We start from the raw sequence: 16,414 nt of genomic DNA on the forward strand, positions 1-16,414 counted from the left end.
AAAACTAGAATTTTAATGCTAGTATTTTATTTCCAAAGGAAATTCTAATGATAGTAGGAAATGCTCCAGTTAGTGCCATTTTTCAGTTGCTGTTCATTTAAGAATAACTGCGGAGTGCTGAGTTTTCAGGAAGGGCAGCACAGAGGCACAAAGCAGAAGAACTTTGCTTGTTCCAGGATATTGGAAACTGCTGTCACTGACAGTACGTTTGCCTATTGACTTCTCCATAGGAAAGTGCTGTACTCATCCTCAGTTCCTCTCTTATTTTATCTGAAAACCCTTCCGAGTTGCAGGACAACAATGAAACCAGAACAGGACAGTGTATTCCTCATCTCTGTCAGTCTTTCACTGAATGAATTGTCATGGTGATACCTTCACAACGCTGCCCATCATAGAAAGCCTGTACTGGCTTTTATGGAAAACTGTAGCTCAGGAAGTCATTTGACTTGACACACAAACTGCCATCCATCCTTGAATCAGGATGCTTATAAGCATTAAATTTGGCTCTACAAGTTGAGCAGTGGAGTGTCTTGTGGAACATTTGTGGCTGCCCCAGGAATGCGATGCTTGCATAATGGTTGCAAAGTATTTTAAATATTGTGGGCCTATCCTGTAGATGGCAGTGTAAAATTAATTACCAAAGAAAATGCTTTTGCTTTTGAAAAAGTGTTGTGAGTCCGATGTATTACACTCCAGATTTTGAAATAATGTTACTATAGGACTATTTGTGTTATTAGATTGAACCTGACTTATTTTGAGCAGCATTGGTCAGAGATGAATTGTACATTTTCCAATGGAGAAAAGAAATGGTGTCCCACTGATTAAAAGCCCAAAAAAGAATAGTCAGACACTACATCATTTACCCTGATGTTATCAGTCTCGCCTGATGCAGAATCTGAATCAAAGGACATCTTCATTATGTCAGGCACTGCTTCAGGTAGAAGAACTGGAGTCATCTTACTAGCAGCCAAATCCCCAATATTTCGAGTAACAGCAAATGTCTTAGACCTGCAGAATAAACATTAGAGGAAGCCTGTATCGATAAAGCACTGCTGAGGAAAAGACCTGAATAATGCCTTGTAGCATGTACTCAACAACATGTATCATACCTTGCAAATTGCTTTATAGGTACTTACAGCATCTTTCTTGTTAGTTGTATTTTCAAGGACTGCTAAGAGTGAATAAAGACATGGACTAATCTCAGGGGCAGATAGCTCAGTTAGGCTTTTAGAATCACATCTACAGGTTAAAAGCATTGCAGTTGATGGGATCTCCATATGCCTAACACTTGGAAGAACAGCCCACTTGCTTAGAAGCCTGGCAAGGCTTCATTATTAAATGATTACATTATTAAATTTTTGAGCCTCCTATTTTGATCTTCTGGACTTTTAAATTTTTAAACTCTGCGTGTAAAAATCTGTGTTTTAAACTCTGTGTTTAAACATCTTCTGTGTGTTCACTGCTGAACTTAGTTCTCATTTCCTTTGACATATTTGGGAAAATACTGTCATAACTTCAAAAAACAACCTGAGGACTGGTGGCTACTGAATGCTGTTTCCTGTGCAACTTTTTTAAAAGCATACTTAAAGAAAGGAGCCTGAAATCATCAAAGTAAGTGTCTCCAGCTTGATCTAAATTCACTGGTACTCATGGCTTGGCCATGGCTTGGCAAGACATCACAGAGATGTGTAGGAAGGTTAAGAGCCTATTTACATAAATGTGTTCAGTACATTGTTTCCAGTGTTGTGGACTCTAAGAGTATTAGTCAGGGTCCAGGATGAGTGATATAAGGTGCAGCATGAGACTGAGACTCTCATGGCTAAATATCCTGACCCCCTGGCTCCATACCCCACGTTCTTCATGGAAGTTGTCACAGTGCTGTGATAAATATGAGTTTTGTTTTGGGTCAGAGAAACGTCTTGAATACTGAACACTTTTGAGACATGAAAACCTATTTCCCTCAGCTATTAACATTGTGCTAACTCTACCTTATTAGCCATTTATCAGTGCTAACATCCAGCTCAAAGTTTCCCACGTGCTGTTTCTCAAGTGTGAAGTTGATCTGCTTGCCCTGGGGCTTTTGTGGTCTGCCAATGGAGGTGGCCTTTGTGACAGTGAATGGAAAGATGGTCTGCAAAATGGTCTCTATTTTAATATGGTCCACACTGTACTAGCTGAGCAATTCCAATCATCTAACCTATTTGAAAGATGAATTTGTATTCATTTGATAGCCCTCTGTTCGTCTTGAAGGCTCCTACTGTGCTGTGTGCACTGTAAAGCACACAATTGCACTTCATGTGGAACACCTCAAAAAAATGTGTGTCACCTGTGGGCTTTGTTTTCTTTTCCATCTCTCTCTTTTTTTAGATAAGGACGTGACAGCAACGCGCCACGCTGGGTGATAGGAGAACCTTGAAGAATGGAATCTGAAATAAAATATTCTCCCTAACAAGCTGAGAGGATAAAAGAAAATACAAATCAACTTGCATTTCAGATGTCTCATCTGGGTAAAGGGACAAAAAGGGAAATGACTTTTATTTTAATCCCATTCAATAATTCAAATGACCACTGAACTGCAGGCTGGGTCTCCAAGCAGAAAGTCCTGGGGTTTCTTTTCCAATTTTTTTTAGTATTTTTTATGCCAATAGTCTACTCCTGCCACCTAATGAAAGTGGAGGATCGATTCCTCCCTGTTGAGCACAGAGAGCCGACAAATGTAGCTGCATCACAGGTGACACATGTCAATGTCTGCAGAATCACACGGCACAGTAAAAATAGGCTACAAGAGCCAGCTCTGGTGCTTTAACAAGAAAAACAGTCACAAAGAAGGCCTAAAGCTATGGTATGAAAGAATCTGTTCTCTCTGATCCCACACAAGGGAGAAAAAATAAAAGGGAGATTTTCCAATATGTATTAGTGTGTTTTTTGGATGAGAGAAGAAGCTGTGCTATAGTATAAGCCAAATTCACTGCAGGGGTAAGGGACAAGCAATTCAGCTGTGTTAGGCCCACTGATGTTTCAGTGAGTGTGGCCTTACATACATCCCTAACATGGGGACAGAAGAACTCAAGGTGTGTTTAAAACAAAGAAAATCAACAAAAACCTATTTTCCCCGGTTTTAAAGCACAGCATGACATTGTATCTAAATAAATGAGAAGCAAGAGACAATCCTCCAACCAGATCTTTAGCTCTTTTTCCACTGTGGTGAAACAAAAATTTCTGCCTTTCCTATGCATCATCCTTCTGACCTTGGTGCAAAGGTGTTGTAAAAACAGAGACTTGGAGCGCCACTCACTTCCCTTCTCTGTCCCCACACACACCGCACTGCCTTGCGAGTTCACAGCATACGCTGGCTCTTCTGCATTTTCCATTGCACGTGTGGTATACATACTGTACGCAACATGTGTTGTATACAGTGTTGTAATTTCATAATTCATCTTATAAATAAGATGTCCATGTGAAGCAATTTCTGCTTATCCTACAGTTAAAACAAGCAAAAAAGCCCTTTGATAGAAGCTCTATTCAAGAGTATGTATATACTTCAGTAGCCTGTCATTATGGATATGTGATGCATTTGCAGAGTGCATTCTCTGGCAGCTCTCTATATTTATACTTTAATCACAGGGCTCTAATTTTTCCCTGGAATTTATTTGATTTTTACTTCTTCCTGTAAATTTTGTTTAAAAGTATGTTTAAGTAGCCATCTGTAGTATAGCAAATAATTATGTTAAAAGAGCCTTAAAAATAACTATTATTTTTAATTAAATTTAACTTTCATAGGATTGAATTGAAACACATGCTATATATTCTCTCCATGGTATGATTAATTATTTTGCTCTGATTTTTGCTACAAAGAAAGTCGAGCCCATAATGTGCTGATTTGTGCCGGCAATGCAATCTCTCTATCACCAAAGTTTTCATTTTTTTTTTTTCTTTAGAGTCTGTGATTGCTCACCTGAGTTTCTCTTTGGCTCTTGAAAATTTATATAAATCCCACAGCTGTGACAGGTTATAACCTGTACGGTGTGTAGGATATAACTGAACTTAATGCTATCGAAGACACTTTGCTTCCTGCGTCTGGGTGTGAGAGATGAAGGGGAAAATAATATCACATCCTGACTAGCTTTAACAACATGGTACTATAGAAAGTAACCCACTGACCATCAAGACAAAGTGCCCAATACTAAAATATTTTGAACAGAGCTCACAAACAAATGAAAGAGCAATAGATTTCTAGAACCATTTCTTTAAATGGGGAATTGAAAGCCAACAAGGGAAGGTGTCAGAATATCTCTAAAATGTGGAATTCAATAGGTTCTTTATTCTTTGGTGGATCTATGCAAAAGGAAGAGAAAATCTATGTTAAACTAAATTTTTTGACTCATTCTGTACGGAATATATATGTATCCTTTCTCTATCATGCCTGCTTGTTTTTCTTCATCCCTTTAAGATTTTATTTTGCTTGGTCTTTGACCTCCCTCAGTGATGTGGTTCAATGTTACATTCTCTAGTTATTGCTTTGCCTTCACTTGTACTCATTGCTGTTTCATTGCTCTATGTGGTTTCCACTGACCATTTGTTTTGTAACAGTGAACAGGAATGCTTTTTGGAGAAAAATTGATGGTGCTAAAAGTTAGCTAGTGAGTATTAGCTTTCTCATATACTTGGCATTATAGAGCTGTTTCCAACTGACTACTTCACTTTATAAACGATAATGCTGCAGGGTCTAGAGCAGGGCTTGGGCTGGAACTCATGGACCTCTCCACTGTAATCCCCTGCCTCTGATACTGACTTGCTTTATGCTTTCTGGCAATGCATTTAACCTTTTTTGTGTCTGATTTGATTTCCCCTTAAGTCAAAGGAGGAAAATATTTTGTATTTTGCTTTGTAGGGAGGATCTTTCTGTTAACATTTGTAGCTCTGCTTGAGGCTCTAAAGTCCATATCGGTGTCCAATATTCTCATTTCAGTTCAGCATCTTTATTGAGTTCATTAATAGCCGCCTCACGCTCTCCAACTAGGAAAGTTAGTGAGAGCAGGTGCCTGCTGTCCCTGATGACCTTGGGAGGAGACTGTCCTGGTCTTCACAAGAAACTGAACAAAACTTTTGGGCTGTACTGCCCCAGCGGCTTACACACAGCTAACTGATGCTCTGTGAACTGCTGAAACCCTCCCTCCATGGAGAACCTGATTACAATCACATTTGATGGAGTGGAGGAATCATCTTAGGGAGAAGGATGTGATGTCAAATGCCTACTAGGATGGTCTGTGACCATTGAAGGGCAAGGGAGAATAATGATTAGCCTAACTGATGGCTAAAGTGAGGAGACCTGCAGAGCTTCTCTGGGCCAGCAGCCATGAATGCTAATTGCAGCTGGATCGAGCAACTGAGCTCTTTTGTTACGGCTGTATTCCTAGAGCAGAAACTTGTTAACATTTCTGCGGATTGTATAATAGCTGATTTGTGTCGTCAGTGATGCTTTTTCCTTTGTGATGAATTTTCAGCTTGTCTTTCTCAGTATTTTTTCGTGTGTGTGTGAAGGTTTTCTAAGCTTTGGTCTACTGCTTTGATTCCTTGGACGTACTCTTTCTGCTTCCTCCCTCTCTTTGTGCTTGTATTTCCATCTGTTTTCATTTGTTTGGCATCTGGCTACAACAGTTTTCCAGAGTGTATTGTAATTGCATGCACTGATAATAAATCAAGTAGTCCTAACAGGCAAGAAAACCAAATGCAGCCACAGGGAAACAGGGTAAAAACACAAGAAACACCAAATCCTCTACACTTCAAGGCATCAAATGCAAATATATATGGGTTATCTGTTATAACCGATAGGATTCAGCTGGCTTATATCTTACCTGGTCTCTCCAGTCCAAATATATGTATTGGGATAGAAATTTTATGCCATTTGTGTTTCAGATAGCTTATGGGTCTCAACAACTGAGTCCTAAAGAGGATTTTCAGGTGAAGACCACAGGAAGTAACACATATTTTCAAGCAAAGCTTTGGTACATGCCACTTCATTTAAAATAAATAAACTACAACAATCATTGCCAGTTACCCAAGCTGTCAGTCAGACAAGATCCCTAAGCAAATGTTCTGTTTTATTTGGAAAGACTCTGCATTGCTACATAGGAAGATAATAAGTGCTATGTCTTACCTTACAGTAATTATGTTAGTCTCATCTTTACATGCTGGAATTTCAATTTTGATATTTTTTTCCTTCATATGGACAGTGGCAACAACATTCACAGGTACATGAGCATTCATTTTGGTGTGTCCTTCCAGCCCTGCCTGGATCATGTGTGTGTTGATCCCCATTACAAAGGTCATCTCCTTAGCCATGCTGAAAACGTAGAACGAGGGTAAAATTATGTTTAGACAGCAAACAGCTGTTGAATTTTTATGGCCTCTGCCACTTGTGAATATAATTCTTTATTTTATCCTAAATATTTACCTTAGACTCATTTTGGACCGCAGCCTAATGTTGGCATTTAGTAACTCAGTCAATCTGAAATCAGACTTTGGAGAAGGTGTAATCTGTGCTTGAACTATTACAAAGAAAGCAAAAAAAGTGTTAGAAATCCCCCCCAATCCCGACAAGCACGTTTGTATTGCTCAAGTCTTGAAACACGTTACCATTTCCTGCCACTTTTGTGATAGAAGAGTAATAGAAGCTGGTCTCTGTCGGGAACCCAGTGCAGGTGGGCACGATACGACGGATCTCAGAGGACAGTAAAGCCTTGGTCCACTGCCTCCCTACACCACTTTGAAGGCTACTGATTATTCTCCTTATCGAAGGGATTTTTTCATCAGGTCCATACCATGCCTGCAATTACAGAGTTCAACTTGTCTAAATAAGCAGAACTTGAATATCATGATCCGTGTCATTAACTGTGCCTCAGGGGAAAGTCTGCCAGCAACAATAATAGCTAATCCTGATCAAAGCTTGACCTTATTTGCCTTGATTAATACTAAAGACAAAACCCCTCTTGAATTAAAAAGTTTAAAAAAGGGAGAGAATGTGTGAAAGAAACAGTATTTATAGCTCTTGATGCTTGGGTGGTGGTGTTTTTGAAATGATACCTGCAATGCATTTTGGATGGCGTTTTTATCAAGTCCACCGAAGAACAACTCTTGGCCAAACATCTTCAAGTAGCCCGATGCAAAAGGTTTGTCACTGGAGAATGCCTTCCAGTCAGAGAGCTGCACGAGAAGAGGAAGAAAGTCTGATTCTTCATAACATTTGGGGAAGAAACACCTTAGAGATTCTCTTTTCCCCAAGAACTTACCGTTTTCAGAATTTCCTTGAAGTCATAGTCAGTCTCCCAGTTCCCGTCAGGAGAGTAAACTTTAGCAAACATCTCCTGCAGTCCTTCAACCATTATTCCCACCTGTGGAAAGAAGTAAAGTATAAATGCCAGTTGGATGATGGTTGTAAGATGGGATGAGAGAACAAACTGCAGGTAGACCCAATTACCTCCAAGGGATCAGCCACTCTTCCAAGAAAATGTGTCCGCAGCTGGGACATTGCCATTGTTGGAATTAAGCTGCCTGCATTATTCAATACCAAATACTTAGCTGCCAGTCCACTCATAAGGAACTCTGAAGAGAAATAGGCAGTAAAACACAGCACAGTTAGTTTTTAAAGCCACAGTGTGCAGATTGTATCAATTTACTAATTGCATAATTCAACTGATACAGCATGATAGGAGAAAGGCCAGAAAACCCAGCTATAAAACTGATGTTATAAAACAGTCATAAACAGAATATTCTGCATTTTTAAACTATTAATGGGCAAAATTACAAGCCCCCTGCTCATTACATGGCGGTTATGCTATTTTTCCAATTGCTTCTGCTATATTATTTACATCCGGTCAGATTCTGTAACATCAGCTTATGAAATGCTTTTATGAGACATCATTTAGGGCAACTTGACAAAGGGGATCAGAAATGAAAACAGATTTGCCATCCTTTACTAACAGTTTAGGGAAAGTGATATAGATGTCCTATAAGGACAGATGGTGAGGTGTAGATTTGTCTCTCAAATGACTTAGAGGCAATTTAATACATCTAGTTCCAAATGCTGTAACTCCTTACATGAAATGCACTAATTGTTAAGTTATTGTTAACTATTGAGTGAACTTTGAGCAAACATGACTTCAGTCTATTTATTTTCTCTACTTTAGATTTATCATCTATAATGTTCTTCGATACAGATCATCAGTGCAGAGCACAGTCATGTATTCTTCCTGATCTTGGCACAAGTCTATACAGTCCTGTTTTCTGAGTTAAAGTAATCCCAAGGCTTTTCTAAGTTTCTTTAGGTTTCAAGAAGAACAAGGCTGACATGACATGTAGACATCCCTGTGATGCTTCCTTTCTTCCAGCCCTCCTCTCCTCTTCCTACACTAGTTGGAGGACAGGGAAGTATTTTAGGAGTCCCTATGTTAAATTTCTGCTATCCTCATGTTAGACATAGGCACCACATACTGATTAAATCCCAGCACCACCAGAAATCAGCTTTGGAAATCCAGTACAGCCAGGAAAATTGCAGAGCCCTGGAAGATCCAGACCAATAATGTCAGTACCTGTACAGAAATTATTGATGAATTGTAGGAAATATATTTTCAAACATTATGAGAGGGAGTGAGTCTTTTACCTCTTTCCAGAAAAGGAGTGCCTAAATTCTCATAAATTATTTAGCCAAAAGTTAAAGAAAAGATTATTGCTTGGTTCACAAATGTGGGGCGTTATGAATGTTCATGCCCATATTACTTCTCTAGTGCCACTCTCTGTGTTTCAGATAACATCTCACTTGTGAGTCAACACTTTCCCATTCTCTTCTGAAGCCGTGCATGCAGACAGGGGTCTGCATGGTCCTTTACCCTTGCTTACTCCTCACGCTAGGTTGTTTTGTATCAGATTGCTGGGACTAATTTTGATTTCTAATTTCTCAGGACAGATTCCAACTTTTCATGTATTTGAGAAACAGTCTGTTGGAAAAGCAATCCACTCAGTCTACTAAATCTGTATGAACTGGCATTTCACTACATCATGTGGACTGGACACTAGAATGAAGCATGGTACTTTCGGTGAATTTGTTAAGGCTGTTTTTTTGTGTTCTAACCCATGAAAACTGTTAGTTAAAAAAACCCATGGTACTTACTGATACTTAATAAGAAGTGTTGCTCATAAATGATTAAATGATTACACAGAATTCATTGACTTGAAGAGAGCAGGGATATTTTCCATATCTCAGGCATTACATAGCGCTAATGCTCTAAGAAAATATTTACCAATGAAAAATCCTACTGACACAGTCAGATGATGCACTGTAGCCACTTCACTGTGAGAGTGTAATGGCACCTGCATATATCTGACTAAATGCCTTGTCCCAAGGAAGAGGGAAAGAAAAATCAGTGATCAAAGAAAGCAGTCTTTGGTCCCTATGAACATTAGTACACATATTTAATTATATGAATCTGTGCATATTGAGAGTCAGATTCTGTCGGTCCTCACATTGAGCAGAACCTGGGTCATCCCTTTGATTTCAGTAGCAGTGTGTGTAGAGCATGAAGTACTATTTGTGGTGGCCATGTGCGACAGATTCCAGATTAGAGATAGATTCAGCTGACATTATTGCCTGTCATTAAAAATTCAGCATCTAGCACCACAAATATCTGTGATGCTGAGGGCACATTTTTGTTTTTAGCAAGGAAATAAGTACTGCATTACAGCCGTCACTATGGTAACTCCTCCGGAATGGACTCACTGAAACACATTTCACCTGTGGCTAGTGGTGACAAATCAAATCAGAAAGCTGGAGGGTGGATCCTCCTCCCACACCAGCATAATAGAGGATTGACTTCTTTTAGCTAACTGAGTTATCCAAGTCTAAGATTAACATGTGTGAGAAAAGGATCTTGTTCCTTATTCTTCAGGACGAGAGGTTTAAATATTACGTATGCATGGTAACCAAATTTCTGACACTGGTCTTCACCAAGAAGTAACAGCAATTCACTGATGTGCTGCATTTCCAGGCTACAGCCAGAACAAAGTAATCCATTTCACATAGCCCTCTGCCAGCTACGCTCACGCGTACTGCACCCTTCTTTCTCACTGTGAGAAAATTCAGATAGCTTCACTTTAAAAGCAAAAATAAGAGGAGAAAATGAATACCTAAAACTAGAAACACATATCTGCATATTACTGGAAAATTTATCTCTCCCTGAATGCATTTTAAATGGTACGAAAGTTCACACAGTGCGTATTAGTGACTGTATTTCTTTGGGCACTCTCTGTCTCCATCTGTGAGGCAGCAAGCATGTGTATTGTATATTACTGTGGTTGTTGTGGTACGTATTATATTTATTTTTACTATAGAGCAGATTAAATGTTCATGTAAAAACCATGAGCAGGTTTTTACAGAAACAGGGGCAGAGTAACAATAAGATCTACAAAAGTCTTTCAAACCTCTCCCTCTCTCCAAAAAGAAGGCAAAAGTACTTCTATGCTTAGTATTTAGTATAAGTACGCTTAGTACACTGTGGATTTCAGATGTTTCAGAGTCTCTTTTTCTATTGATTACTTTGAAAAGAATCTTTACATGTACCAGTGAATAACAAAAGTGCTAAAACCATCCAAGTCCTCCTAGAAAAACAGCATGTGTAAGGAGACTGTGTTTGTAGATATAATCTCCCTAGTCTGCCAGCCACATATGCCAAATCACCAAGGCTGTCATGGTCATTTACATAAGGGACTTGCTTAAAAAATCTCTACTGAGAAAAATAACATACATGGAAAATAGAAATAGCTACAATTTGGCCCAGCAAGAGCTATCTTCTAATCTGGTCGTCCCCGCTCTGACTGCATTTTTATGTGCAATTCCCATTGATGTAACTGGTCAGCGTCCAGATCCCATGCATGGATCTGCCCATTCCAGTAAAGAGTCCTGGTAGGAAGGTGCAAGAAAAATCTTTGGACAGTAAGCCTGAGTTAGCTGCCCATGGGTGCAATGAATTGTGACATCTGAATGTTTTCAGAGATTGCTGTTTCACTGGGCACTACTGTTGGGGTGAAGAGTATTTAGCATCGCATTTGAATTCAGCAAGAGTTGTAGGTGTTCAGCACTAGCAGAAATTAATCCACTTCAGCAGTAATTTAGGTCCCTTCTGTTTGTTTGGTGCTGAACAATGGTATGAAATTGTTAAGCACCACTGAGACTATGGCATTTGATACAGGAGCATGTGCCTCACTGGCTAATGAAAATGGAGGGTTAGAGCCCCACAAGCCCTCTGGTAATTTCATGCTGGCAGTGTACAATACAAAACACACAGGGACCTAAACAGTCTCCAAATGGAGAGCCTGAGATTTTTATATTTTTTCTTCACTAAACATAGGAGAATATGGAGGAACAACATGCAGCTAACCAGCTGCCTAGGACAACTGAGTTCTCGTACTGTATGAATTTTTTCACACATTGACCTGTATATATTTCTCTACAAAATCTTCTGAATCTTACCTTTAAACATACTGAAGTGGAAAACCTTGCTGAACTGATACCCAGATCTGTCAAATTTGGGACTTAATGCTCTGATAGCCATTCTGCAGGCAGAAGCCCTGAAAAGATTCAATGAGCACATTAACACCTCAATTAGTTTGCAACAAGTTTTTCAGCTAGGGAAGGGATCCAGATTTTCCTTACATCACTTGAAGATCTGGAGCTGTGCTTCTACCCAGGGCCCTCAGGTGAGAGTAGATGAAACTTGCCACTTGCATGCTAGGTTCCTTCAGCACAGCATCAGCTAATGTCATCAGTATTGGAAGACCTGGCTTGGTTTCAAGCAAAACCACCGCAGCTAACATTCGGACCCGAGGATGAATTTTGTGATTCAGGAAAATCTCAAGGGTAATAGCCTGGACCTGAAAATGATAGATACATTCAAATTTACAGTATGTTTGAACATTTTGCTAATAACCATTCATCACCGGTGAATGATCTCTTCATCACTAGTGCAGTAAAAATTTGTATTGTTTAATTATTATGGCAACAGTGTTCCTGGTTTCATAGTCTGAGGGCTGGAAGGGGCATTATAGTAATGTAGTCTGATCTCCTACACAATCAAAGCCAAGGAACTTTGCTGGATAACTTCTACGTCAAATATATTATCCCTTTTTGAGCTACAGCAAAACATATCTGTAGCCTAACTACTCTAGGTAAAAGAGATTTCATGGATCCATCACTTACCTGAGAAGTGGTTTCAGTGATCCCTTATCCCTACCCATAAAGGTATGCCTTATTTCTAATCATTTGATCTCCTGGAGACCTTTCTGCTAGAATAAAAACCATTTTACTACCAGACGTCCCTATGTCACGTAGGCTGTTTAAAACTGAAAGTTTATGGAACAAATGTAATTTCCACAGTACTACTTGTGACCAATGTGTTTGACCCTGGCAATATTCAGTATCAAGACTAATTTTATACTGGAACCTTCCCAGTTTCCATGAGCTGCACTGAAGCCGTTGACCCCAGCTTCAAAATAGAGGTGGATGGTGTAACACCATTCTGGCAGTCCCTCTGCACAGTCCTGTCCTGCCTGGGACAGCGCACATCCATGCTCTCTAATGAAAAGTCTGATCCAGAAAACTTCAACAAACTTTGGAAATACCCTGATTGGTTTTATTAATTTGTGTATGTTGATTATCAAATACTAAGGTAAAAGTGGCGACAAGGATGCAGTAGCCTCTTTCTAAATGTAACTGCCTTTTCAAATTAAACAATAAAAAAGACAGACCTTGTATTAAATCTGTTTAATGCAAATATGGGTGTGTAGCTATCTGCAAACCAGGCATTAAACTGCTTTTTGAACAATGAAAAATCTGGCCACAGTCATTAACTTGCTCCAGATTAATTTTCTCCAAAGAAAATGCATGGAAAATGGGTGGTCTGGTCACATGTGGAAAGCCAGGCCAAAGGGCAATCAGAGACTCAGCACTGTTGTCAAACACCAAACGGGCTTTTTTCTTCCCCAGCAAGGGCAGGTTCTTCCTACCCTTGCTATTCTCTCCTCCCCCTCTGCTTTTCCCCATTTAGCTTCTGCACTCTAGTAAATTGTTTCTTTATTCTTTTGCTTAAAAGCATACCCTGGCACACTATTGTCTGTGGATCAATATGTGCACTCAAACTGGGAGTCATATGCAAAAAATGAGTATAATGGAAAAACTGATACAGATTAGTAGGAGAATAGTTAATGAAAGCTTTTATTTTACTTTTTATATTAAGAACAGTCTTATATAAAACAAAAAAATTCAATATCAGGAAAAAAATCTTGAAAATGCAAGGTTTCCTTTTGGAAGCAGATTGCTTTAAGGTGAAAATGATTGTAAAGTGATGTCTGTGGTGGATGAGAGTATGCCTGTGTAGCCATTGTATGTGACATCTAATCATTATCTTGTTCAGGGACAAGAGTCACATTTATTAAATGTTCTGTTTATGACTTAAACCCACACAATGTCTGTAACTTTGTAATTAGGATGCAAACCTCTAGTATCTATTTACAATAAGATCTCATCTTGAATTACGATTAGATGTGACACTCAGTATTAAATGTCAATTCTCTGAAAACCTTGTTTTGTGGTTCTCTCACATACCAAAGTTGAAGTAGCACTAAACACATTTTGGTCAATAATTTAGCTTTCTGTCTAATGTCCTTGGAAAATAATTGGAATACTGATTTGTCTTCAACAACAGGGTAACGAATGTATCCTTTTAATGTGATTTTTGTTGCAGTCTGAAATACTAGAGGTTAATGTCAAAAGGAATAAGACAAGCCAACTAAGGAATGGTTAAGTATTTAAAAAAGCCCCATATTACAGCTCTATTTGAAAAAAAAGATGTGCTTTCCCCTCATCACCCATCATTGATTAGCAGCCTTGTCTTGGTTTATCATAAGTGCCAAGAAAGCAGCTTTGTTTCCTTACCATTTTGGGGTCTTTCATGCCTATGTTTTTCAGAGCCATCACAGCAGTTGCATGGACCTTGAGTGGCAGATCTGAGGCACCGGCTGCATATCCTGGCAAAAATTTCTTGATGTGCTTGATGCTGGCTGGATGTCCTACATTCCCAAGGGCTTTCAAAGCCAGGAAAATTTCTTCTGTGCTAGACTTACTCAGTGCCTCTCCTGCAAAGCCATGAAGTAGCTGAAAAAAGAAAACAAATCTTCTGTTGAGTTCAATTCCAGCTCTTATCTATATCCCATCCCCCAGCCTATTCTGAGGTTTGACTTTGATAATTTCAGTTTGTTCAATTCACTTATTTTAAATATTTTCAAACTCTTTTTGTCCTCATGAATAGGACATTTTATTCATAGAACAAGCATAGCCAAGAAAGCTGCAATGAACAGCTTCTTCATCACTATGCCTTAAAGTTATCATGAGATTTTTAAAGGAAAAAGTAATGGCTAGGAGCTAGTTCCCACTGCCTTTCAGGGTGCGTTGGGAACCCTGCAATAATGCTGTTTGAATATCTCTGTCTAATGGTTGAGGACAGGTGCAAAAATGCAGATACAGTTAAATTCTTCAGACTCTTAAATAAGATTCCTGAAGATATGGCTAGTGGTGGTGCCCTTAACTTCAGCTGACAGCCACGTTTTATTGTGCATTGATAGCTGGCACTGTGATCATCAGGTCATTGTACAGCCTTCGTTGCAAGCAACTGGATCACACTTACATTTATGTGGCAAAATTAGAACTAGTTGTCTGAAGGCTGAATATGAGAAAAGAACTAAATCCTAATAGAAAGCTGTTTTCAATGCTAAAAAGTGGCTCTAAAAAAGAAACCCTGAGATGTTATAGAATAATTGCAATACAGTTCCCATGCTTTAAAATATCACATTTGAGATCCATTGATGGTGCAGAAACAGTCCATTTGATATTACTAATCGAATGAATGGACATTTGAAATGCATTGAATAAGCCTATACAATCATTTGCTTCAGGAAAGAATTTCCATTCCCTGGCACTGGGCTTAGATTTAATTAGCTCAAGAGCATTGGTGGCAGTCGTAACACAGGAGATGCACGCAGGAATGTCGGCCATGCCTGTGTACTACAGGAAAAAAATCATGGCAGGTACACAATGTATTTGGAACACCCTGCTCTTACTGGGGATGGTGGACTGACCAGTGTCGAAGACTGAAAACACCTGTTTCTCTTTTCCTCTCTATCACTGGCTGGGTGGCTGACCTCTGTAAACCATGACATGCATCTCTAGAATGGGGAAATGCTATTTACTGCCTATTTAAATTGTTTTCAGGCCCGCTGATTAAAAGCAGTGCAGAACAGGGAGGCTATTACTATTATTAAAAACTTAACAGTCTATGTGGATGACTGGGCTCTGCTTCCGGCTGAGAAATGGCTGGGCTACGTGACTGGGCAAAAACCTGGGCTTTTGTGTCACTTTATTTATAAGTATATCTAAGTACCTGTATTCAAAGTGTTTCAGAGCAGTGCCATGGGACTTCATTAATAATTGGCAATAAAGCACTCAGAGATACTCAGATAGAAAGTGCTATGAATTATGTGCTTCTTCCTCTCACTCTCTTTCATGTGTTAATCTAAAGACAAAAATGCTGTATTTAACCAACTGGGGTTCCTTTCCCCAAAGGAAACACTGCAGTGAAGTGAAATGCAGGTTTCTGAATAATGAAGAAAGAACTCAAGGCTTAATTTTTTTTTAAATGATAAATAAGAATGTGGTTACCTGGAGACATTCCGAGCAGGAGTCTGATGAAGAGCACCGTTTGTGGCACAGTGATGCATAGCTGAGATGGCAAACCTTTCCAAGTACAGTACTTGAGCGTGGGCAATGTTTTTTCACGATGAGCTGGAGAGAAAGCAGTTGTTCGTTACCACCATTAATGAAGAGCAACAATATTAAAAAATATGTTTCTGCCAAATGTAAGGCAAAACCAGGCTTTCGATATTTTTGTATCGATGGATTTATAGTTAATCAATGGATATTACTGTATTTGAAAGTGCAATTGTAAAGTAATTCCAAGTAACATCTGGAAGGCAGATCTGTTGCTTTTATAGTGTTTCAGATTTAAATTTGGCATAGGCTGTAATCTAAAGGGAGGAAATCACCCAGTTATGGAATGGAAAAACACATTTTATTCAAGAAACATTCATCATTGTTTTATAATTGCCTCAGCTATAGGTACAAAAAACTTGAGATACATTGTGAATGGACCTCAGTACTTTGGGCAGACAGGAATATTTCCTATAAACGTAGGAGCTGACAGGAGGCACCAGCTCACTGCTTCCTTGAATGGGAAGCAGAGCATTACCGCACAGTAACAGCCGGGCTGTCACAGCTTTTATAGAAGGCAGAAGTCTAGTCTGAGATACGTGGTCT

At 39.1% G+C, this 16,414-nt stretch overlaps 1 protein-coding gene across 1 annotated transcript in view; it reads right to left on the reverse strand.

Moving 5' to 3' along the window:
• LOC140654436 (vitellogenin-1-like) overlaps positions 1-16,414 on the reverse strand; it is a 43,362-nt gene that overhangs the window by 15,960 nt on the left and 10,988 nt on the right. Inside the window, exons 10-20 of the mRNA XM_072867701.1 lie at positions 15,761-15,883; positions 13,982-14,200; positions 11,705-11,922; positions 11,522-11,619; positions 7,478-7,602; positions 7,290-7,391; positions 7,084-7,203; positions 6,637-6,826; positions 6,455-6,548; positions 6,158-6,343; positions 864-1,008 (exon numbers count right to left, since the gene is read on the reverse strand). Of these exons, the coding sequence (XP_072723802.1) occupies positions 864-1,008; positions 6,158-6,343; positions 6,455-6,548; positions 6,637-6,826; positions 7,084-7,203; positions 7,290-7,391; positions 7,478-7,602; positions 11,522-11,619; positions 11,705-11,922; positions 13,982-14,200; positions 15,761-15,883 (1,620 nt within the window). The remainder of the gene's footprint in view (positions 1-863; positions 1,009-6,157; positions 6,344-6,454; positions 6,549-6,636; positions 6,827-7,083; positions 7,204-7,289; positions 7,392-7,477; positions 7,603-11,521; positions 11,620-11,704; positions 11,923-13,981; positions 14,201-15,760; positions 15,884-16,414) is intronic.

This window comes from Ciconia boyciana, chromosome 7 (genome assembly GCF_034638445.1).
Source record: "Ciconia boyciana chromosome 7, ASM3463844v1, whole genome shotgun sequence".
Classification (NCBI taxonomy): domain Eukaryota; kingdom Metazoa; phylum Chordata; class Aves; order Ciconiiformes; family Ciconiidae; genus Ciconia; species Ciconia boyciana.